This window comes from Sesamum indicum, linkage group LG5 (genome assembly GCF_026168435.1).
Source record: "Sesamum indicum cultivar Baizhima isolate 11 linkage group LG5, ASM2616843v1, whole genome shotgun sequence".
Taxonomy (NCBI): domain Eukaryota; kingdom Viridiplantae; phylum Streptophyta; class Magnoliopsida; order Lamiales; family Pedaliaceae; genus Sesamum; species Sesamum indicum.
This window is the reverse complement of record NC_142661.1, coordinates 14,768,832-14,794,253: the sequence shown is the minus strand read 5'-3', so window position 1 is coordinate 14,794,253 and position 25,422 is coordinate 14,768,832. Positions and strand designations below refer to the sequence as shown.

General features: G+C 34.6%; 2 protein-coding genes across 4 annotated transcripts; both read right to left on the bottom strand.

The window, feature by feature from the left end:
- Positions 1-3,024: 3,024 nt before the first annotated feature.
- MSH7 (MUTS homolog 7) lies at positions 3,025-19,866 on the bottom strand. 2 transcript variants are annotated; one of them, XM_020694087.2, is made up of 17 exons: positions 18,031-19,866; positions 17,078-17,630; positions 16,394-16,498; positions 16,206-16,261; positions 14,567-14,633; positions 13,553-13,648; positions 13,245-13,373; positions 13,121-13,154; positions 12,984-13,031; positions 12,290-12,480; positions 12,075-12,201; positions 11,718-11,995; positions 10,664-10,858; positions 8,945-9,340; positions 8,754-8,850; positions 4,479-4,606; positions 3,025-3,635 (listed from the first exon to the last, which is right to left on the bottom strand). In XM_020694087.2, the coding sequence occupies exons 1-17, from the start codon at positions 18,249-18,251 to the stop codon at positions 3,159-3,161; spliced, it is 3,198 nt and encodes a 1,065-aa protein (XP_020549746.1). In that variant the 5' UTR covers positions 18,252-19,866; the 3' UTR covers positions 3,025-3,158. The 2 variants fall into 2 exon arrangements, with proteins under 2 accessions (XP_020549746.1, XP_011078349.1); XM_011080047.3 differs by having other exon boundaries at positions 16,394-16,489.
- Positions 19,867-20,000: 134 nt separating this feature from the next.
- On the bottom strand, positions 20,001-24,782 carry LOC105162108 (Alcohol dehydrogenase transcription factor Myb/SANT-like family protein). Of its 2 annotated transcripts, none has more exons than XM_011080048.3 (2): positions 23,718-24,782; positions 20,001-20,640 (listed from the first exon to the last, which is right to left on the bottom strand). In XM_011080048.3, the coding sequence occupies exon 1, from the start codon at positions 24,657-24,659 to the stop codon at positions 23,757-23,759; it is 903 nt and encodes a 300-aa protein (XP_011078350.1). In that variant the 5' UTR covers positions 24,660-24,782; the 3' UTR covers positions 20,001-20,640; positions 23,718-23,756. The 2 variants fall into 2 exon arrangements, with proteins under 2 accessions (XP_011078350.1, XP_011078351.1); XM_011080049.3 differs by having other exon boundaries at positions 23,726-24,782.
- Positions 24,783-25,422: the final 640 nt, after the last annotated feature.

The following is a 25,422-nucleotide window of genomic DNA, read 5'->3' as shown; positions in this document are numbered from 1 at the left end:
AATCACGCTTGCACAACACCACTCGCGTTGAACTATTTTGCACCTTTTTTAAACATTGAGTAGGATAAATTGTTAGTTTTGTATTTCATAAAAAGATTATATGTGTATTTTTCATATGACAGATAGGTAGACTACAATTTACCGACGCATGAAGCTACTGAATTATATCACTAGTAGTTCTGGAAAGGGGTAAATGATCCTTTCTTAGACACTTATAGCCTGATTAGAGGAACCATCCCAACTTCTACAATAACACTCAACCCCCCCAAGAAAACTTTCCTCCACATCCACACCTCCTCTGGAATGTATGTAGCCAACAAGTTGAGTTGCTCAGAAGAAACAAAATGATGAATTTATACAAGAAAGGCCATCTATATATGAAGCTATGTATTAGGCCATAAAATATAGATTCATAGTAACAATAAGATGCTAAAACACAAATAGCCCAAAATGCTAGTAGTCTCAATTTGAAACTTGGTAAGCTATTTGGCCAACTTGCGATGAATCCTAGGGAACACTGAAATGCCACTAGCTTGAGGAGTATTAGATCTATTGAAGAGGATAATGATGTGGAATAAGAGAGAAAATATCATAATAAAAATCGAGAAAGCGGGGATAGAGGGAGGTGAGCAATTACGTAATGATAAGGACTTTTCATGCCTATTTGGGAAAAGATATAAATGACTCTCCTATAATACCAAAATATCAATAGAGTACTAGGATCCGTGTCTTTTATTTCAGGTCAGGTCGAGCCAGCAACCCGCGCTAGGACCCAAGACCCGAACTACAATCTTCTGACAGTTCAATGATTTGAGATGACGCTACGTGGACCAAACAAGTGAGTAAATTTGACCCAATAAATACCCTCATTCTACTATATTTATGGTGGGATACATTTATTACTTTCTACCCATTTGTTGTCTAAATTTAAATAATATCATCTCGATTTTGAGCTGACTTAAGTATCAGAGGGTTTTAATTGGGGACATCCCCACCAACCTAATGTGTTTCTCTTTTCTCAAGAACCATACTTCAATTTAGGTAAGGACAAGGATATCGAGAATCATGGCTTCAAAGAGATTCTAAGTTAGACCTGGATCATTTGACGCCATCTGTGGGAATCCTAAGAAAAGGACTCATGTTTCAAGATGGAAGAAACTCCAAAAAAGGAAACTCATCTAGAGGTGGAAGAGACCCCTCTAAGACAGGATGACCAAATACTACAATTATCATGAAGTGATTAGGATGTATGATAGATGAAGCTAGTAGAAAGGCCGGTATCGAATATGAAAGAAGAACTGTCATGTCAGTAGCACGTGACAGTGTGAAGAGGCAATTATTTAAAGGAAGAGAAGTTGAAGAAGAGCCAAGAGAGGTGACAAGTAAAGGTGGGCCTGAGAAAGGCTAGGAGATAGAGTTATCAGCGCAGGGTCCAGGGAAAAGGAGGAAGGCGAGAACCATTTTGAAGGCTGAGGTAGAGGATGTAAGAGAAAGATAGAACGATTGGTGTTACAAATATATGAACTGAAAAGGCGAGAGGAGATAGTGGCCCAGAATAGAAACTTACCCGCCTCCTTCACCATGGCTACCTGCAGATGGTGGTTATCTAATAATTATCTGTGGATCTTATGAAAAGATCCGGTCCCAAAAGCTTTTGTCCTAGCCTTGTCGTTTGCCTCCAAGGCTACAACCAGCTCAGTCATGCTAGGCACCATATCTATATAGTGGATGCAGTTTTTCAATCCAAACCACTTCTCGAGACCGACTTACAAAAGTCGTCATACATTCGACTTTAAGATGGGACTTCTGCTTAAATTCTTTGAAGCGACCTCGCATACCATCAAGTCCAAAGATACCTATACTTTGAGGACTTATTCATTATTCACATGAATCTGAAAGCTATTGTTTAGCCTTCCAGAATAAACTCTCCGCAAATCGTGTGCGTCAAAACCACTTCTTAATCCTTATTTAGGTATTAAAAACTGCTCTCGACAACTATCTACTGCCTCATTGGTATATTCCCGATATCCGTTGTGTCATGCCTAAAGCACACATCTACGCACCCAACAACATTTTCATGTTGCCTAAGGCAATTACGTAGGGGATGTAAGAGACATCTAAGCATTCTCATCAACTGGACGTGATTGAGCTTTGAACATCTTAAACTTTCTCATTAGTCCAAAGTGATTAACTCTTGAACAGCTTATCCTTTTTTACTTGGGAATCTAATTCCTAATTATGGGTAACTTTTCTGACAACTATGTCTGTGTCTTAGTATTTCTTAACATCTTCATCTCATTCTAAATTAGTAAGACATTATACACTGAACACCTTGGAACACAACCAACTCCCACTAACCTCTGAGCTCATCTTATCGAGTCATACTCGATATGATCTTGACAAATCAATATTTCAGTTACATGAAGTCTCAAACGATTTGCAATTCATATCGAATCATTAGGCTCTAATTTTAATTGTCATTTAATTCTCGCATTTTTTGCTTCCGCTATATTTTCAAGCCAATCCACTAACTTTCACAAGTAACAAGTGATTAGGCCAGACACCCCTAGACATGTGGCCCAATAACTTGAAGTAAACGCACTCTAAGTACTAAACACTACATGATATTAAGTTGCACCAGGACGGGAATTCGCGTTATGTCTGTTATCATGTCTTAATTTAGTGATAAATTACTATCATATTTGATGAGTTTGCAAATTTTAGAAGTTGTTGCACCGTATACTAAGCCCTTATGAACCGGACAATTTCATGTAAATCTGATATAGTCATTCCAAAGCAAGTTTCTTGCAACTCTGTTAACTTGGTTTTCAGTTTCTTGCATGCTCGTTACCACTCAGATAGAGAACCACGCATAATACAGAATGATCCTAAGCTACCTGTTTATGAAGATTCAGCACGCAGTCTCACACAAGTATGCGCTCTTGTGCACCAGCGCATGTATATGTATACACATGATCGCTTACAACTACTTTTATGTGTAGCAGAGAAAACATGTTCACCCAGTTCGAACAACAAAATGCCCTTTACATTTAGAATTCCAAAATATGTTTACAGTTGGATTGGCAGAGCAAGCTATAAGAGTGCAGAACACAGAAAAATAAAGTAAATAAGAACGCGACGAGCATGTTTCCTTTTCCTTAGGTGATCTCTTTGCATGATCTTTTCAGCTCATGCCACAGGCAAATTAAGGAATCAAATGCATCATCATTGTCGAAGTCAACCTCCGCTGTCTCTGAAAGAGATAGAACAGATTTCAACCACTCTTCATGCAACGTGGAGAAGTTCTCCCTTTGCTCGCTTGACTTGAAACTTTCTCCAACCATTTCCTTCATAACTTGTCCAGCTTTTGAGGCTGCTTCAACCACTGAGCTTGGGATACCAGCCATAAGTGCTATTTTCATCCCGTAGCTCTCTGGGCATGCTCCAGATGCGAGTCGGTAGAGAAAAACTAGCTTCTGATCGACTTGAGATGACAATTTAGATGCAGAATCAAAAGAGCAGGCCATGTGCTGCAGTAGTACAAGAGGATGGGCAGCGAACTCCTTTGTGAGAGGATGATAATGTGTAGCAAACAACAAACGGCAGTTGACTGACTCAACAAGATGACGAAATACCTAAACACAATAATCAAACATTGAGTTATATTATAATGCATTCATTTTAATTTGTTAGTACCAACATTTGTTTAGAAGCCCATAGACTTCCTTAAGCTGAAAATCATTTTTTATAATGGTTCAAAAATACTAAAACATTTCAAGACAACAAGTTTAGGTCCACATAACTAAATGAATATATGTATGTGTTATATTTTGTGACCTAATTCAAAGCTGCTCAAAGCCCTACCCTGTGGAAACAAGAAGCTGAAACATTAAAGTACATTTCTTGCCCTTGTAAAAGAAAATTGAATGCAAACTTACAACTTTATGAGCTTTTTAACTTCTAACTAATTTTGATTTTCTGTGTGTAGTACCAGCAACCAATATGTCTCACCCATAAAGATAGGATTCAAGTTACGTCTCTCTATCCCCCACCCCCCACCAAAATCTTACCAAGGTACTATGATTAGCAAAATATAAGGGAGCAAAATTGGAAGTTTTCTTATAATTTTGCATGCAATGGAAATTCATGCAGCTAACATTTAGCAAAACAGTTTTAAATTTAAAAGAATAATTACTTCCTTATTATCCTGATTACTCTATACATATACAACCAGAACACCTATAAGTACACATAGATAGACATAATGCACACATAAGCATTATCATGATTAGCATATGAAGCAAAAAAAAATTAAATATTAGACTGAAGCAATTCAATATGTACCACAAGAAGTAAATTGCAATAAATATCAGGAACTCCATTTTTTTTCTCTCTATTTTAGGAATGGAAAAGCAATTCCTAAAGCACATATCTTAGCAGATATGTTAACTTAAAACATTGGGAAGAAGGCATCTCACAGCATATGCTATAGCATATCCATCAAAAGTGCTTGTCCCTCGGCCCAGTTCATCAAGAAGAACAAGTGACTTCTGTGTAGCATTTCGTAAAACTGATGCTGTCTCCATGCACTCGATAAGAAAGGTACCTACAACAAGAAGGCATGCATATCCCAAAAATGAGAAGAAAACTTCATTGTTCATAATGTCTGTTCTGGATTTTAGATGTCATGGAGTTCTTGAATGCAACTGACCATAGAAGAACATTAACCCTGATAAATGCAGAATTAGAAGTTAGAGAAATAGGCGTTGAAAGTCCTTGCCTGACATAACCATCCAGTCTGACTTTTGACATGACTAATAACACCTAATCTCCAGTAAAGAGGAGCAGGCATACTCCTTGAGACCAATGTATGTCAATATTTTTATTAAAGAAAGAACAGAGAAGCAACATTCAGCCCCAATACATAAAAAACATTGATGGGGAAATTGTTCGTAGAGTTGAGTCGGGAGTATGAAAAGAGAATTAGTAAAGTTGATTGCTGCGAGGAAGATATTGATGACTGATGAATGGAGCGAGATAATAACGGGTTGAACCCCATAAGGTCTAGAGTCTTTGTTACTCGGGCATGCTAATACTAATATTTCAATTTTTTTTTAAGCATAGGAATCTTAAACTTCAGAATTGATCACATGCTAAAACATAATTACCTCATGGTACCTATTAGAAGATTATTAGGAGATTGCTAGGGTATACATATCTTCCTATTTTTGAATAGTTATATTTGGTGGGTAGACCGGTACATTTTTACTGATTTCTATACGGTTCTTAATACCCTCACCATATATTTGAGAATGGGTGCTTCAATAATATATTCTTCAAGTTTCTTTTTGTTGCAGTACCATTACTAAACGACAAATTTAATTCTCTGCAAAATTTGTTTAGCTTTACATAATACATCTTTACATTCTCACCCTAGTTAATGGTTTGTGTAAGATATTGGCAAGTGGAAAGTATCTAAAACTAAAGGAAAGAAGAAAGGTAGAGAGGAAGGAGAGAGAATAGCTAGTACAGCAGAATAGGTAGAAAAGCAGAAGAAACAGCACCACAAATCCAATTTACTCCACCAATTTAAGGGAAACAACAGTAAATAAATCTTCAACTGCTTGCACCTTGACTGCTGCAGTGTTTGTATTCAGGTGCCAAAGGTTGATTGAGTATTTTGGCATGCATACACATGCCTGACATTATTACTTTAATAATGCCCGCAATGCTAATTGCTTCAGGATGATGTTATATTATTCAGACCCAAGTTGTCACAATCACTGTATAACATAACTCAGATACCATTTACCTTTTCTGTGAGTTCTGCAAGTATATGATGTTTATGTTTGCTCTTTATTGAAAAGTTTTGGCTTTTATGTTTACTAGAAAACTTCAAGACTTCACATGGTAAAACTAGTAGTTATAATTAAAATTTTAAGGATCACCAAGTCTGAAAGGAAGTATTTAAAAATTCAACATAGAACTATAAAATGAATATCCTATATTTGACTTTTTGTGACATAATTTTTCTTAAGGCCACCGCGTCCATCCCATATCACTCAAATCCTCCATCGGTTTTCCTTAATTTCCTCCCATACACCACACAACATATATCATATATTTCCTTTTTGTACCAAACAAAAAAATTACATCACGTATCAATAACATACGTGGTTGAAATAAATGTCAAGGTCCAAAGGATTACGTGGTGCAAAATCTTAGTTGATATTATTGGTATAGAATTTTTTTGTTAAGAAATCATCTAAAATTATTGATGAATAGACTATATAACATGGCACAATCACCTTAATCAAAGCAAAGCACCCATAACATGATTTCATAATTTATCAAAATATTATATTTAGACTCACATAGCTTGTTTTATGAGATGTTAATCTGACAAACGAACACCACATTTAACTGTTCATGCTCTCGAATTTACAAATGAAAAAGTAAATAGTATACTATAGCACAGAAACATAGTCATTGAGTGTATTGTTTAGAAATAACTGGGTTTTTTTTCTTGGTCCCCATCATTGTTTTCGATTTGCCAAGTTGAATACTGAAACAATCATTATATGGTTGTTGAGACGTTCATGTAAAATCGATTCTTCTTGACCAATTTAAAATACTTATGTTCGATGTAAGAAAAAGGATCAGATATTCTTTCAGTGTAAGTGCACTTAACTGGCAAAGAATTTATGAATAATAGTTACTTAATCTCATAGAATATACAGGTGGACATCAATTAACTGTATATTTACAAATGATATAGATCACCTTTAATCATGTTATAAGATGTAAATGAATAACAAATCAAAAATAAAGTAACAAATACTTTTACAAATATTACAAAATATATAGTTAATTATAAATACAATAGAGAAAAGAGAGCAGCTATATTACATCACTTCTTGTAATCATAGCAGTTGTTTTACCTAATCTCAGCACTATTCTCCTTTCATTTGATTATGGCACATGCTCTTCACCGGATGATGAATTATGTGGAAAAATATGCTTGACACCGAAATATAAATTAACTCAGAATGTAATTGATTCACACCTTGCAAACTTGAAAATAGCTTAAGTAGGTCTATTTTGAAATTTGGTCCTGTTTATTAGCATATCTTGATAATAAAAATAATAAATTGGCTATTTTTTTGGAAATAACAATAAAGATTATCTATAATTTCTAGTATTATTTAATAGGTTTTAGTTGTTATAACATATTCATCTAAATGCACAATATATAAACTTAAAGGTCTCATTCAATTTGGACGAAGAAAGTTCGTATCATAATATAAGGATAAACCCACCCTTGCATTTCTTATAATTTGGACTGGAGCAAGTTAAGAACAAATAAATACTATCTTACGTCGTTGTTGTATTATCTTTTTGGAGTGATTTTTTCTAATTGAACTTAAAATTTAAAACGGAAAATAGCTCCAAAGCAACATTAAATAGGAAGAGAAGTGCAAATTATACACAACTTAATATTTTAAGCATCACATATACAATGTGTTTGATACAATTTTTATGGAAAAATTCATAAACTTAAAAAGTACATGTTAGTTCGAGCTTAAAAAAATGACTTAACACATATTTTGTGTAATATAGAATTTTTAGATTAATTGAATAAACCAATATTTAATATGTATCAATACAAAATAATTTTTGTACCCTATTAGGTTACTTTCATCTGGGTTCTGTATCGGTTTGACCTCAATTAACCATACTAAATACCAACTGCTTTAATTTCGAAAATAAGTTAATATGCACACATTTTGAATGTACTGCTTTAGTGTTTTTCTTTCTTAAGCTTAAATGTATCAAATTATCAAAACTATTGCATTTTCTATTATTTTTTTGTTCCAATTCTAACTTACTTCTTAAAAGAGTAAGAATTTTCACGTATAAGGAATTGCAGAAGGCCATTAATTTGTTCTTCAGAGGTTGAATAATTGGCCAAGTCAGAAAATGGATTGGATATCGATCCAAAGAAAGTTGAATGATCGATTTCGTTCATGCTAGTGGACTGGACAGAAGTGGCCATTTACAATTTTTAAATCAACCAACACAACAGATCTGTCATTTGAATAATACTAATAATACCACATTAGTTTTTTAGTGCAATTTGGTAAATATGGTGAAGTAAAATAGCATAAAAGGTTTATAAAGCAACAACAAATGTGTGACTGAACATTTACAGTTCAAATATACTATATTAAACAAGTTTAAGAATAATATAAATGTTCTAGAAAAAATGACAATGTTTGAGAATTTGTCTAAAAACAAACTTCTACTTGTAGGTTAGATAAACAAAAAGCAATAAAAGGAAAGGCACGACGGATCAAAAATCAAAGGCCGGTGAATGCTAAATCTAGAAGCTTAAATTACAATAACCTACTTCTGTAATGATTATATTTCAACTATTACTCCTCCATAAATTGTTGCCGGTATTCCAAATTTTCTAGAACTCATTCTCAAGGATAGATATGGAATATCTACACTGGACTCCATCCTTTGTTCCATAGCTATTTATTAATTATTATTATAGAAACCTAACAACTGTAGTATTTGAGTGTAGTTATTTAATAATAATTTTAATTGAGATATGCAACTAAATTTAAGTAACAAACATATACATAGTTTCACAATGAAAACAAACACAGCACGCATTTCAGGCATTTATACCTATCTGTATTTTATAGATGTAATGAAAAGGTATAGAATTTAATTTAAAAACTTACTCTCGCCTGTCATGATTCGATCAGCTGCGCCAAGCCTAGTAAATATGATGTCTACAACTGATAGAGTGCAACTTTCACAAGGCACATAACAGCCTAGCTGCGGTACACAAATCGATGTTATGCTGACAAAAATTCAGAAACCAAGAAAGCGTAAAACAGCACAACATAACAGTTTTAAAAAACAAACCAACCTGAGCCATTATCACAGCCAGACAAGTGGCCCGTAAAAGGGTTGACTTCCCACCCATGTTAGGCCCAGTCAATAACAATGAGCAGGGGCTGTGAGTTCTTCCATCTCCTCCAAGGTGGATATCATTTGGAACAGGCAGCCCCCCATTCTCACCAAGGGCATAAGGATGCCATAGCCCTTTTAAATGCAGTGTAGGGGACATAGTCTCCACAAAAGAATTTGTGAATTTAGGTCTACACATTGCTCCACAAGAAGAGACTGCAGAAATAGCAAAAGATCTCAGTACATCGATGCAGTTTATGGCATGTATCATTTGAGACCATTGGGTCGCCTTCTCAGTGAACAACTCAATCAGAATAGATAGTGTTTCAGCCTCCAAGTCTGTAACATTATGGTCCTGTAACCACAAAAGAAAAGGATGTAAATCATATGTAATTGAGTTTTTTTTTCTTTCCCAAGAAACACAGAGTCACTGAAGGATAATAACAAATTACACTTACAAAAACAATTACATGAAGAAGTATCGTCAAAGATAGAGAGATGATTCAGTTAGGCAACTCTCAAGCATTACTTATGAGGCTTCAGTTTGAGGCAGTACTAATCCATAAAAGTTTACAGCTTCAATGGCTAATGTAAACCTACATGGACCAAAGTTAGTTATGTTGGCTAATGGGAAAATTGGTTCACAAAAGCCAGTAGAAAGAAGGGGCATTGACCATTCACCATTGCTAGTGAAAACCTAAGATACCAGTGCAACAATGTAAAAGGTCATAGTTCCGTGTGAGAAGTGAACCTATAAATGTCAGATCTTTTTAAGAGATGGAGTGGAGAATCTTGGAGTGCTTCAAGATAAAGGAGATCTGAGCATCAGTTCTGAGGAACTCCCCCTCAGAAAGTTTATTGTAGATGATGAAAACAAGAAAAAGTTTGGAAACACTAATTAAAGAGAGCACTGTTGCTAGCTCTTTCAGTAGCATGTTGTTAATTCATCAATTAGGGTTAGTTGGTGGTTCCCAAGGAAACTAATCACGTCCAATATTTTACCACCATGTGACTATTTTCATATTTCCAAATCTTTTTCATTGGAATTTGATTGGGAATTCATTAGCTTAGGAATCCTTGCCCATGGGGATTCCTCACATTTCCTAGTGTAGTTATAATCCCTCTATTCGCAGTGTAGTTATAATCCCTATATATATTTGAGTGATCAATTCTACTATTGCAATCATGACAATATACATCCAAGAGACATTCTTGGAAAGCCTTAAAGCAATCATTTTACTTTAGCATAGGGAATAACCAAGGTTATTTCTCTCCTATCTTCTAGTTCATCCTCTTGTATATTATAAAATTCCAGCTATTAGTGTGTGCATTTTATTTTGCAGTACAACCTTTAAAATCCAAGGACCATATAGCATCAAGCTTACATTGATTTCTGGAGGATAGAACATATAATACTTTCATTCTTCTGTCATGCGACGTAACCAACAAATTCTATTAATCAAATTAGAGCAATTTTCAGTAGAAGGTTTACAAGATGGACCAAGGTTCGATTATAGGTATCACAAAACACAACTAGTCTTTTGTGTAAGAAACATAGTTTATGTATAACACTGAAGACAAAAGATACAAAGATAGATCCCAATTAACATATGCAAGCACGTGTGCAAAATAAGAAATGTCAAATGTCCATCTTGGTCCAGAAACAAAAGAATCGCACCTGGTAATTGGAGAAGTCACTATCTATCGCTGCTTCAAATTGAGCAAGAGATTGATCAAGCCCCTCGTTGCCACTTAGCATAGGAAGGGATACAACTCTGGATAACGAAGTACTCAACAATCCATGCTTTTGCATAAGCATTAACATTTCTATTCCAATTCGCAGACCTCTTACGAGGGACCCAAACACTTTTACCTGTTGATCATAGACAATTTTCCTCTCTTTATCCCAAGGCAGGATGTGTCATATGCATGCTAGATAAAATAGCTTTAATTAAAATGCAGCATGCATCATACAATAGATGGACAGAACAGATTGCATTAGATTCATCTCGGAAAGCAGCTTTGGATGACAGTCGAAATGCGACTAATTGTGCATATGCTACACCTAACAACACATCTCACTGGCATGACGAATGTTTCTCACAGTAATTTTCTGTCAATAAAAGGTATATGCCTTTCTTTATTTCAAGGCATGATGTGTCATACATAAGCAAGATAGTGTTAGTAGCTTTAATTAAATTGCAGAATGATCAAACAATACATGGACAGAGTAAACTGAGTTAGATTGACATTTCCGCACAGTCATCAGTCATGTTCAAAATTTCAAGATAATTGCATTGTTTCTATGAATAAGGAAAGCAGCTTCTTGATAACTAAGTTGAATGTGTTGAATTGTGGATATGGTATAACATTACTACACTTAACAACAATCACAGGTATAGGTCTCTCTCTCTCCAAGATTTTACTGAACAGTTAGAGGGATTTAGGTAAAATGCTATTAAAGTAACTATATTGCAACAAAAGTCCCTGCAGCTGTCAACCCAGGATTAGAGGCAAATGAACAGGATAGCATAGCGTTGACTCCCATCAAAAGACAGTATAAGGTTAAAACATATAAGAACTTCCTCATGGCAACTTTTCATGTAAAAGAGAAATTGACAGGAAGAATTGGATAAAGGAAGCAAAATTAAATCACTTTTTGCCAATTCAGCTATGCGATGAACACAAAGATGCAGTCCAAGAAGCTTCAATCTAAAGAAAAAAGATCTTACTCGCTGTTTCAGTATTTTTTGGCCAATTAAGGGCAACAATATCACAGAAGAGGACTGAAAGCTAGACTTCACGCGTCCAAGCAACCTTTCCAAATCCGGAAGCTTGCGAAGCGATTGGGCAATGAGTAGCATGATTTCTGGATTTGCCATCAGCTCCTCAACCACAGCAAGCCTGTTGTTAATTTTCTCAACATCTTGAAGAGGATGACATATCCAGTTCCTTAAGAGCCGCTTACCAGATGATGTTATGCAATTATTAAGATATTTGTACAGAGTGCCTAAAACAGTATTACACTATTATTTCACATGCGTAAAGAGAAAGCAGGGAGCGAGATAATAACAAATGAAGTTACTAGCCTGATGGACCACCATCAGCATTATTACTGAAGATCTCCAAATTTACCAGCGTCTGCCCATCCATTCTGAGAAAACCTTTATAGACTTCATAAGACAAAATATCCCCGTTGCGAATCACATCATTTAACTGAACAAATACAGATTGCTAATCAATGGAAAACCACCAAAATTTTCAATTTTAACACACAGTTCAAATTCAAAGTACATGTATTTACCATCAATCTCGATAAATGACTAATAAGTCCCCCCAGAGCACATAACTCAAGATCACCAAGCATAGCTCCATCAGAGATGTGATGCCAGGAATCAGAAAACCCATTGAAGTATCTACTGGACTCAATGATATTTCTAACTTCCGAGGCTTCACCAAAAGTATCCCATGGATTTAGCTGGGATGGAGTTGATCCTACAAAAATATTATTAGGTTATACAAAATTCCTACTGGCACTGATACCTATTCCTGTTCAACAGGAAGTTTGAAGGCCTGTTCTACTAGGAAGCCAAAATTGTCATGCAACATTGTCAATACTGACCACAAAAGATGAACTGAACATGTCTGGAAATTCTACTCACATAATATTCAGTTCCATGTTCCAACAAGAGAGAGAAAGTTACATGAGTAAATACTATAGATAGTCAATTTTCTTTAAGAGGAAGGTTGAGAAACTTTTTCTGCTCAAGACGCAAGACAATTCAAACGAAAAGATAGTATCTGAAAACGGGCACCATACAGATTCAGCACCACACAAGACAAGAAGAGACAGAGAGATCAATAGTTTTATATTAACCAAATATACACATTAAACCCTCTCAAAGGAAAAGATTAAGTTTGTGCAGGAAAACTGAATTAGCTAAAGCAGAAAATATGCATTATAAGTGTGCAATTAAATGGATTTATAGTACCCTCACCTGTCAAAGTGTACTTTTTAAGTGCTCTATGAGCTTCTCTACTCAGCCCTATAATGGACATCAAGATAGCGGCCATGAGAATCATTCATAACATTACAAGGAAAACCACAACGTTCAATCTGTAAAAACAGTTTTACCTCGGCTTTCATAAATAATCTCCTTTGGTGACACCTAAGGATAATGATCAAAGCAATATGCATTATGTTATGATAAATACATATTCACAGGTATTGGAACAAAAGAAAAGATATAAGAGCATACTTGCATCAACAAGGCCCCCAATGCTGTACATGAAGCATCATCACTGATAGAACCAATCCAAAATTTTAATGCAGCACAATCCACAAATGCAAACCCAAATGAAATTGATCCATTCTTTAGCAGGGAATCCTAAATGCAAAAAGGCAACATTACAGAATCACTAATCATAATTTTATGCCAATCTTCAGGTTGGTGTTTCATGTATTTACAATATATCAAATTCAATATCCATGACCTTGCATTGTTATTCATGGCAGATATGCATGATGTATCAGCAAATAGAAGAAAGGCAAAAACATTGAATCAACCTCCTTTATGGCAAGAAGATGGACAGCATCAGGCCCGATATTTTCCTCACATGAGGTTGCAGGAGTAATTACATGAATCAACTTTCTCTGAATAACCTGGAAAACCATCTTGCTGATCATTGTATGCCTCAGGTAATTACAAAGTGCTTCATAGATAGTGGATGGTATAATGATCTGCTCCTTTTGAGAAACACACCATATGCAAATAGAGATAGCATAAGACAAGTAGGACTCTATGATTTACAGACATGGACACGACGAACACCTATAAAAAAATTTAGGACGCAATTTGGCTTTGACGCCACTGTTCATATATATAAATATGCTATTATGTACATACAGACATGCAAATATATAATTGGCAAAAGATTTGTCTGGAAAAATCGGTGCGAGTACAGAGGAAAAAAGTTAATATTGGTGATGATGCTGAAAATTTACAATTATGATTAATAAACTATTCTCGAACAAACGAAAGACTTTAAATGACAGAGAACTATCTTACTGGTAGTTTATGTGATACTATATAACATATCTTCCTAAAAAAAATTAAAAGAACTCTTTGCATCTAAAACATCTGGAGAGCAAGTCAAGTGGCACGTCAGATATGTGTCAACTTTTTGAAGCATCTCCATCGCGTTATAGGTAGGAACCCAGCAACCTATCCCCGAACCCCCCAGGCTGCCCACGCCCTGCCGAACATACCCCAATTCTGCCCTATTTGTGGAAAAGTTGAAATTAAGAAAAGGCACCTGCTTCCTGGATGAATCCATGACATCATAAGTATTAAACACAGTGTTATTTTCATATTAAAATTTGGGCGTTATTGCATTCCGAACACTTTTAGAGTCAAAAGCTACAATACAAAGTAGACATTAAATTATCCCCCACTCCTTTCTAACACAGTGTAGAAATTAAAACATGTTCACCTCATTACACAATAATTGAACAATGAAAATCACCAATCTCCAAGAGGTGGATATAACAAGTACAGTCAGAAACTCATGCTGAACTTACGGAAGTAGAGCCCCTAGATTTTGCTTGCTCAGATGTCTCCAATTGTTCCATCCGACCAATCTTGTACCTTTCAGAAATGTACTTAGCTTATCACCATTTAAATCAGAAAAGTATACTCATACTAAGTACTTGAATTGAGTTAAAATCACACAACCTATGGAAAACTTATAGAAGTAAAGGACCATCAAGAAATCAATAAAGTGATGCGGCACCACTTATGGTGCTGTTTTGTGATGTCAGTTATTGATGTTCTGCTATAAGCATTATCGAGTGCAGTTGACAAAGACAGTAATAAAAGGGGAACAGTTCCAATGATTGCAGGGAAGTTGCAAGCTATTGCTACAGTTGTGCTAGTCGTGTTCTACTACAACAAACATGAGGAGCGCAAATGCAAGTGCATCTACAGGTATGATTTCATATTGGTTTACAAGAAGCAATAAGTGCTGTACTTAAAGTGCAAGACAGAAGTTCTAAAACGTGACTGTCAACTATTGTTTCTAATGCCACTGCGAACTTTCGTTAGGCCTGTGCTCATTTAGCAAAAGCAGTATATTGGAGATGGCATATTAAGCATTCAAATTTTGGAGAAGCTTGTGAACCTCCCAAAAATTGTAAGTTTATGGATCTGATTGCTTCTGAGAAAAATCCCATCTCGCCTCATCTCATGAAATTCATCCAAATATATGTTTGTTTTTTTCTACAATATATCTGGAATACATTTCACTATTGTAAAAGAAAAAAAAATCTTGGTATTTTACCTAACACCTTTTACACATCAAATAAGCTATAACTATGATACTTCTCTCTCACATCCAAATGCATTCAAAACTTGTTTTCATCTCATCTAAACCCGTCTCATCTCATTCACTTTGTTTGAGTGGTTTTCAAGTAAGTTTTGAAAGGTTTGAGAAAATGAGTTTGGGTTTGAAAAGCTTGTAGTTTGTTTTGGGGAATGTAATGAGTGGTTGGTATTGTTTCTAAAGAGGTTTAAAATTTGTAGAAAATTGATTATGATATTTTTGTATTATTTTTAAGGGATAAAATTTACTGAAAATGATGAATCATACCTTGACAGTGGTTGAAAAGTGTTTAAAATGGATGAAAATATACTTGATATTGTTTTTTGAGGAGAAAAAAATACTATAGAAGTCAAATCATGCCTCTCCAGTGGATGTCACGTAATTTTACATGTAATAATATGGGAAGCGGAGTGGGATAGGTTCTTGGTTGATTTTGAAATTTTTATAGTGAAAGTCTCAGTTGCTTTTGAACCACTGAAGACCTCTAATACACTATGTTCGGAGTCATTTTTGGCCCATTGTGAAAATTGGCCTAAAACAAAACCAAACAAAGGGATTAGTTTATTGAGATGAGATGAAACGCACGCAATGGCAACGTATTATAATTTTCGTCTTACATTTAGCAGCACACATGTAGGAGTGTAACCATCCACCATACCCATAGTGTTTTACCCAAAAAATTAAAATATGATTATTCATTAGTTTTAGAAAAATGAAGGAAAGAAGGAAAAAAAAAAACCCGAGTTCTGAAGCATAGCTAGTAAATATCAAATTCCGATTCTCTTCAACTAAGCTGAAGTTTCTCTAAAGTAATCAAATTGCAAGGAGAGTTCTCATACCCACGTGCTATCAACTTCTGAACAGCATCATCAATTCCACTCTCAGATACACCAACCTACAGAAAGGATTAACAACTTGTAAAAGGATCACCGATAAGGACAAGGGTCAATGTATATGGAACACAAGCGAACGTGTGCACGTATGCATATTCATGTATAAATAAGCATAAAACATAATCCAAGCTCACCTGTCGACACTTCCCCACACCACTTAGTGTTATTTTCCAATCAAGTTCCTTGTGACCAATTTCAGCATCTAATTCATAGAGCTCATAGAATTTTCCCTGTATTATCTAATAATGTTAATGTAAATATTAGCAATACAAAGATAACAGCATCAAACATAACTTTTCAATCAGTAGTATATTGACATACTAGTCCTAAATTACAGGAAAAGGAAAATATCATAGAATAAAAAGGAAAACAAATTTCATGTATGTAGTACAAAGAAACCCATGGCATTACTACACTCCATGTCAGTGTAAAGTTATTTCCTCATCTGTAACTTCATGACTGATACGCATGTTGTAAGATCGAGAACATGCACCTTATGAAATATCCTTTATCTATCACATAAATTATTATCAGTTCAATGGAATATAACCATGTTATGCTATAAGAATAAGTATTTTGTATCCATTTTTACATGGTTAGGCATGAATTCTTACAAATACTCCCACGCAAAACAACTCTCTACTAGTCTATGCTCTCTAGTCATCTAAAATCATTAGATGATGTTAATTTCGGAAGTAAGATAAATCTGCATGAGACTGTAAAATGATTCACTGACCCATACCAGAGATTTAGACTATTGGTCAGTAAGGAAAGGTTTCAGAAAGAAGAGAAAAGAACTCAATAAAACAAAGACCGACCACTTTAAAGAACAGGACCACATCCATATACTTGCATTTGACATTCCAATATTGCCTTTGAGATGCTGACATTTTTCTCAAAGCATCAGGAGGGATGTAAAGTGTCCTCTTATCATAAAGAGGGTCCATTAGCCTTCTTCCATTGGCATCCTTGATTCGAGACGGATGGAGCCATTCAAACTTGCTAATTGTTTCAGAGTCCTTCTCACCATTTTTCTTTAAAACATCGGAACCCTGCAGAAATTTTGTTCTCTTCTTGTTATCTGGTAAAGAAAAATCAGCCTTGTCCTCGAAATTAGAAATATCTTCCTGGACTCTCTTTAACCTAGGTACAAGAGGTCTCGTGCCTGGTGTGTCTGGCCCAAGAACATCATCCTCAGAAGTGGTTAGAAATGAATTCCGGCTATCCCTTTCAGAACTCATTGTTCTGCTATTATTAAGTAGGCTTTGATTGTTGTGTTGCTTGGGCACTAAATATAGGTTGCTCAGATCTTCTGGTCCGTCAGATTGCAGCAGAAGAGACCGAACAGTAGAAGTATTATCCTCTTTGCACCTGCATGTTACACCAAAAGAGGAACAAATTCTTCTTCAGTATGAACCTGTGCATGCTGGAAATTACTTCATTAAATTGGGAAATAATCACTACTTTCATCTTAAAATTTTAGACTACCAACGCCGTAACTACAGTTTTTCCCACGGGTACACTCAATTTTTTTTTGCACGGAATAGAACCCTCGTCTGCAGACTTGAATTTTCAGTATCCACAATACGAATTTTGTAGGAAATTAGATATGCAAGAGCACTCAATGGAAGCATACAGAACGAAGCGATGGTGCTATAGAATGTGCAAGGAATTATTATCTTCTATCAAAATTTCACAAATAAATAAAATTAAAATATCACAAACTGCCTGAACATTGCTCATGCTTCTGATGTTTGGAAAGAGGAAGCACCTAGACTCCGTGTTTTTACTGTTGTCGACTTTCTCGAACTTGTGCCTAATGCTGGAGAATAACGAAGGGCGGCTATCGGTGAATACCCGACGCGGCTCCTTCTCGGGTGGAGTGTCGGTTCCTTTAATTTCTTCATCGGAAGCATCGAGAACGATGGGTTTGCCACTGGAAGAGGATTCGGGTTTCCTGAGGAAGGAAAGTATTGATGTCTGTCGCTGCATTTTGATAGCCGTAGGGCGGAAGTGGCCGGCGATGTGCGGAAGGAGAGAATTGGCGCCAAATGGAAGTATTTGGCAGCGTAGGGGTGGGGTGGGGTGGGGGGTGATTCAACTTTTATTCTTTTTTAAAATTCATTTTGTATTTTAACTTCAAAATATTTCCGATTTTTCGAAGAATGAAGAGCTTAAATCTTATGCATATAATTGTTATAAAGGCATTACATATTTAAAAATAGGTCATGGGGGTGTCAATGGGCCCAATCTCTGGCCTAACTGTGATCTGCCACCGCATTTACCATCGAGTCATCAGCTCAGGCTTAAGAGTCCTCAAAAAAAATAAAAAAAAATAAGGAGAATGAAGCCTAATGAACCATAATTATTGCCAATCCGATTGAGAGGGTTATATTATAAGACGTCAAATTTTATTTTAAAAACAAATCTTTGATATTATAGTTGTATCGATGAATTTGAACTTAAGAATTTCAAATTCATAACAGCACAACCATTGAACTTGCTTGGATGATTCAGTGTTGCAAAGAATTACAAATTCTTGAATTCCCATTTTGGATATATTTTGTAACATAGTGACGGATTTTTTAAAAATCCATCTAATATGAATTCATTTAATCCTTCCTCTAAATCTATTTCTAATCCAAATAGGGAAAAATGCAAGCAGCCCCCCTTATAATATCGCAAATGAGCAAATTACCCCCTTATGAAAAAATAAATAGTGATTTACCTCCTTATATTTTTAAAAATACAATAATTTACCCCCCTATGATTTTTAAAATGAAGCAATTTACCTCCATGTATAAGGAGGTAAGTTGCTTCATTTTAAAAAGTATAAGGGGTAAATTGCTATAATTTTTTCATAAGAAGGTAGTGTGCTCATTTTCAATATCACATGAGAATAAATTGCTATTCACCCAATCCAAATTATTCGATCCAACCATGGCCGTAGTGTTAATAAATTTAAAAGACAGAATTATAAGATTAATTAATGATAACTTTGTGATTAATGTAAACAAGCTTGTCAAGATTTTAAAAATAATTTAAAAAAACTCCTTTTCTTTTTTTCCTTAGGAGCTTATAAACTCCTATAATCTTATTTTTTTGATCTTCTAAAACCTTTTCCGAAAACAATTATAAAATACTTCATAGTGTTATATAAACTATCAAACATATCGTTCTAAAGAAATTATAGGCTCTAAATCAACATATCAAAAGTCATTGAAATATTTGGCACATGACATGAATCTAGATTATTCAAGAACAAAGAGAAGACAACTCTACTTCACACCAATTGCCAAAAAAGTTCAAATTTGAACACCAAAATTGCATCTTAAATTATTTAAAAACCAAAATTGCATTAATGACCATATTCGAGGACAAAAAATGTATTTGCTGCACCCTTTTTTGAAGTTGGATTGAAGTTTTTATTTCAAATCGTATTACATCTCCTTCTGCATTCAATATGTACACTTATGTGTACAAATCTTTCCTTAATAGAATAGATAATGTAATCTTTACACATACAATGTGTGATAATTTACAATAAAAATCCAATCCATTTTGGAGGAAGCCAAATAAATTAAATATTTCTCAACCCAATATTATTTAACTCATAAAGAGCACATTATATTAACCTCTTCACAGTGAAGAGGTTAATACTACAAGTCAACATTACTATGTAATTGGTGTAATCACATTTTCTTTTGTTGGGGAAAAACACTAACCAAAATACACACAAAAGATCGAAATGAAATCAGATAGAGTTGCATTCCTCATAGTTTCACCTCCAAAGTGTTCCCAAATCTTCCAAAGTTTGAAGGTTTGAAAATAATTACATTACAAATATAATGTAAATTACCTGTGCGGAAGCCAAGTATGGAACATAACTTACTAACTAGCAGAAGCACAATGAATCAGTTCTCAGACATTCCACGTCACACAAAAGCTTATGGTCAAAAAAATAATTAGACTGAGAGCATAGAACCAAACCAACGTGTTTGTGCCACTTTTCCAACTCTGACCATGCACTTTCAGTGGTTTGCTAGATTCAAAGTAAAAAACCCCTGGAATTATTGATACAAATTTGCAACAAAAAGGTCCGCCAGGGGATTATGCAGAAGGGCAACAAAAAGTTTCAGTAACGAAACATAAACGCACATATTGGCACAAAGGAACGATGCACCTGATAAGTTGGCAGGCAAATGCCAACATCACCCACCATCTACTACCATTTATATTGATGTCGCCTGCATTAGAGTCTGGCCCTGATCATGGTCAGTGCAAGGAAAGTACTTTCATACAATTGCAAGCAATATTTACTTGTCATCTTCTCCTCCAAAATCTCGAGCAACAAGTGAGAAAAGTCACAGTTCTCTGTAGACTGTGAAATAGGAAAAATCAGCCACGTCATGGAAGAAAGGACATGAATTATGCCACCAATTATGCCCACAAATTAACAAGCTACTATATGAAGATATAGTCAAACAGGTAGACCATTTCATCATAACCTATTAGTATGAACAGGGTAAAGTAGAAAATTATTGATCATATCTAGAACTGCAGAATCATTTTTAGTTACATAAGAAAAAATTATGCATAAAATGTATACATGGCCAAGTTACCCAACACACTGAATGAGGGTACAACTGATTCAATTCACAGATCAAATGGACTGAGTCAACTAAGATATTCCATATATTGGTCACAAAGTTATAGAAGTTAAAGAAGAGGGCAATTTAACATTTTGTGTATCTGAACAAATATAACTGGCAAGCCACACACGATATCTACATCCATACCTAACTGATTCATTTGAAAATAACTCGGTCAAAACTATGAGAAAGAACAGCATTTTGGGTACTCTGCTTTTTTCCAACTTTGCCTACCTGATGTTGGGGTTGGCTCTGTTCCAAATATTCCCTTGAGATCGGCAAAAGCATGTGCTATTTTGTGAAATGGCATGATCTCACATATTCATTTGAGGTTACAGCAAACATCGAGAGCCAAGGGATTCAATAAAAGAGGAGAATGGAAAAAGAACAGTGTCAATTCCTAATATACACTCTACAGCTAAAAACATGCTTGCTTAATGGTTGATGGAAAATCCAGCACTTACTCAAATCTGAGAATTTATACACACAAATAGATACAAATATGTCCACACTATCAAATATCAAGTACACATTTATGCATATATTTTAATGTATGAATATAAATTATATAAGAATGTTCAATAATATATAAAAAAAGTAAATACAATATAGAAAAATACAAAGTATAAGTTTATTATATATAAAAACATAAAGAAATCTTAGTTAAAAAAATTAGTAATATAAAATATATGCTCATTCATATATATAACTTTAAAAATTTATAATAATACAAGAATATGCAAAGTATAACAGGAGCTTGGTCAGGAATAGGTGGATTGTGGGGGATGGATATATATATAGATCATTACACATATTACATACCTTACTATTACAAATAAAAATAGAAGACTTATATATATTAATATCAATGAAATAAATTTTATATCCTAGAGATGTAAATATGGTGCAAATTCTATTACATACATTCTGTTATATTTACTTTTTAAATCTGGACCATTCTATAAATCAAATAAGAAATAAATAGTTGATTTCTGTAATCAAGACGTGAACGGTTAAAAATATTACGAAATGACATTATCTTTTTATTATTTACAAAAAACCCTATAACTATGCTTAGGTTTGGGTTCAAAAGGTATTTATCATTTGGATTTAATATTATTTAAAACTTTTTATCTTTCATTGGAGCTCTAGAAGGCCATTTTTCTTTTCGTTATTTTCTGTTTCTGTTTATAAGGCTTTACAAACTTCAAGGGATGTAAGTGTGATTTCGAGCTAAGAAGGGACTTCTGTAATTATGCAAACCTCAGGGGTACGGACGTACTTTACCCTGATTATATACGGGACGTTCTTTCTTGTTGCAATCTAGTCATTTCAACACTCAGGATAATTACATACATGATAAGTTTAAAAATTAGTTATTCATCACATTTATAAATAAGACTATGACTGAGTCCATCTTGTCATCAATTGATAAGATGGATGGAGCAAAAAAGAGTTTGAAGTGGGGTGTAATTCTGTGTGCTCCATATAGAGGAATCTTTCACGATAAAAAGTTAAGCAAGCAATCTTAAGGAGAACCAATAAAAGAACTCATGCTTTCATTTGTACGTTAAATTGTGGACCTAGAAGAAGACAATGGTTGCCTTCCTTTCACAAACATGACGAATAGTTAATAGATTATAATTATTTATCCAAAATCCAAATTAATATATAAGACAAAGATTGCCATCTTTTCATTAGTTGAAAAAATGAATTAGAGCCAAAAGCATCTGAAATGACGTATAAATTCATGCTATTCCATCATAAATACATTTATATATATATATATATATATATCTCCCCTTAGTGATATTTTCCTTCAGTCCAGACAGAACACAGAAAAATTTCACCATATCAAAGACAACAAGCTATCCTGAGGGAACCAGGAAAGAACTCATGGGGATTTAATATGGGAACATAGAGACGACACTGGTTGGTTGCCTTCTTTTGAAGGACATGAAGAAAGATATTAATCCTTACTGGACGAGGTATATCAAGTCAAATTTGTTTCTAATTCGAGCCATGTAAAAGATTCTTGAGGTTGGTATTTCCACTACTTACATCATAATTATACGATGTGTATTAATTTTCTTCACGGATGACAATTACTTGTCACTGGACAACTTATCTATAATTTCAATATCCAAGGTATACTATGTTTATTGCCAAGGGTTCTGATAGACATTATTTCAGTAATTTAACCAGATATATATTAAGGCAATTGATTGATGATATTTATAACTTGCAAAGTTCTCTATGAAAGGAAAAAGTAAGAACAAGACAAATAATGTCTGTTCATTAAATTAATCCTCACCTAGTGACTAATTTAAAGATTTCTCTATATCGCAGACAACAAAGAGAGCACCATCTAATATACTCAAAATTTTAAAAAACTATGCAACTTGTCAAAGAGCACTGTCTTGATGATATCAACAAGTGGTCAACCAATGCTTTTATACAAAATAGTCAGAGATCCACCTGTAGTTGGCTAAGAATTACACACCAATCTTCTGTATATAGAAAAAAAATGTATTAAGAATATTGACATCATGTATCTACTACCTCAAGATGAGAACCATTATGAGTTGTATTACTATAACACCTTTTGCCTAGAAATGTCAAACAAAGTCAATAATCATAATTTATGAACTTCATTAAGCATGATAGACAACCCGACCATAAAGAATACAAGTAAACGAAACCAAGAAAGCAACCAACTGAACAGGAAACTGAAAGGACATCAGAAATAAACAAAAGAGCATTAGTTACATTCCCATTCAATAAGGGAGTCAGCTTTCCTTCATACCAGAATACCTCATATGAATCATTGAGCCAAATTCTTGCATCAATCTCCAAGATTCTCCACAGAAGTATCAGTGTTATCATCCTCCTCATCATCCATTTCCCTTATTCTAGCAATCTCAGCCTGTGCACGCTCGAATATCTGCTTCTTCTGCAACTCCAACTCTCTCTGAAAATCCTGTCTCATTGCCTCCAACTCCAGCATTTGCTTCCTCTTACTCTCCTCAATCTTCTCATATATATCTCCAAACCTCTGAATGGAATCTGCCAACAATCTAGCAGACTCCCCATCATCCTCCTTGTGGGCTCCCAAATCCTCATCCTGATCATCCTCATTATCCTCATCAGATTGCCCCGGACTATCCCTCATTTCATCTAACACATTAGATTTGTCCAAGTACACTCGTGGGTTCATAAACACATACTCCCCCGAATCAACCCCACAGCCCAACCCACAATGGCCTCTTGTGCTTGTGTTCAACAAGGCATCCATTTTCTTGAAATACACCCACTTGCTCCCATGCCCACTTTCCACTTTGGCCCTTTCTTTCTTGTACTTGTTCTTCAGCACGTCCAATTGGTTTCTGCACTCAACCTCCGTCCGCTCAACTCCACTCATCTCCAACACTTTCTCAGTCACTTCAGCCCAGTCCTCTGCCCTCAAACTCCTCCAACCCAACTCCATGTATCTCTCTCCCCACGCTTCCAATAGCGCAAAGCTCTCCTCTTCATTCCAAATATCCCTCCGAGGAGCGAATTCATAATTGGAAACGCAAGACTCAAGCTTTCTCTTCTTAGGGTGCCTCTTGGAATCCTCATAATTGTAAAAATTCCCGTTTTGGGTGTAGCTCTGATCTGGGTTCTTCTCTTCGTTTTCATCAGAATCACTGTCTTCAAATTGGATTCCATTGTGGGTTCTGTAAGTGTAGGAATTGGGGTTTCTCATCGAAGTAGGGTTTTGTTTGAAAAGTTCTTCTGTGTTTTGTTTCTATCCAAGAAATTGAAGAACTGAACCTGGGGAAGAGAACTTGTTGCCAGAAACGTCCGCGTTTAATATATTAGCTGATAGTATAGGTCTTTGCTATTTTAAGGGCTAAATGCAAACACTTTTGAAATATACTACTCTCATTAATATTTTTCTGTACAAAAAAATTCTTCAATTACTCTTCCGTCTCTAAATAACTAGTTATCGTTTCACGCAATTCTTAGACGCATCAAAAAAATTTTAATGTGAGATGATAAAAAAATAAAAAAATTTATAAAAAGAACAAATTATAATTATAAATCATAATAAATGTGGTAAGATGATAGAGAAATATAAAGCAATGGGTAGTTAATAACAAAAAGAAAAAATATAATTATAAAATATTGAAATTACTAACCCGATCAAATTTTTTTAAAAGAATAAAAATAAAATAAGGGATAAATTCCAATATTTAAAAGTTGGTGTGAATTTTCTTTTAATAGTACTGATTCTTCAAATTCAAAACAAATGGATAAAATTCCCATTAATTTAGAAAAATAAAAATCAACTGATTATAAATCTACTGTTAATAATTATAAGCCGTTTTTAAATTTGTATTTAAAATTATTTTAGTTGTGCATGCCTATTTTTAAAGGGCAAAATGTATCCCACCCCTGTGTTATTCAAATATAGCAATTTAACCCTACAAAAAAAAGTCTCAATTTATCCCTTTGTATTTCTAAAA

Coding starts and splice junctions, on each gene's coding strand:
- MSH7 (XM_020694087.2), bottom strand. CDS start 18,251: ATGCAGCGACAGACATCAATACTTTCCTTCCTCAGGAAACCCGAATCC. Junction 16,262..16,393: donor GTGTGGGGAAGTGTCGACAG/GTGAGCTTGGAT, acceptor TCCTTTCTGTAG/GTTGGTGTATCTGAGAGTGG. Junction 11,996..12,074: donor TGCTGATGGTGGTCCATCAG/GCTAGTAACTTC, acceptor ATACTGTTTTAG/GCACTCTGTACAAATATCTT.
- LOC105162108 (XM_011080048.3), bottom strand. CDS start 24,659: ATGAGAAACCCCAATTCCTACACTTACAGAACCCACAATGGAATCCAA.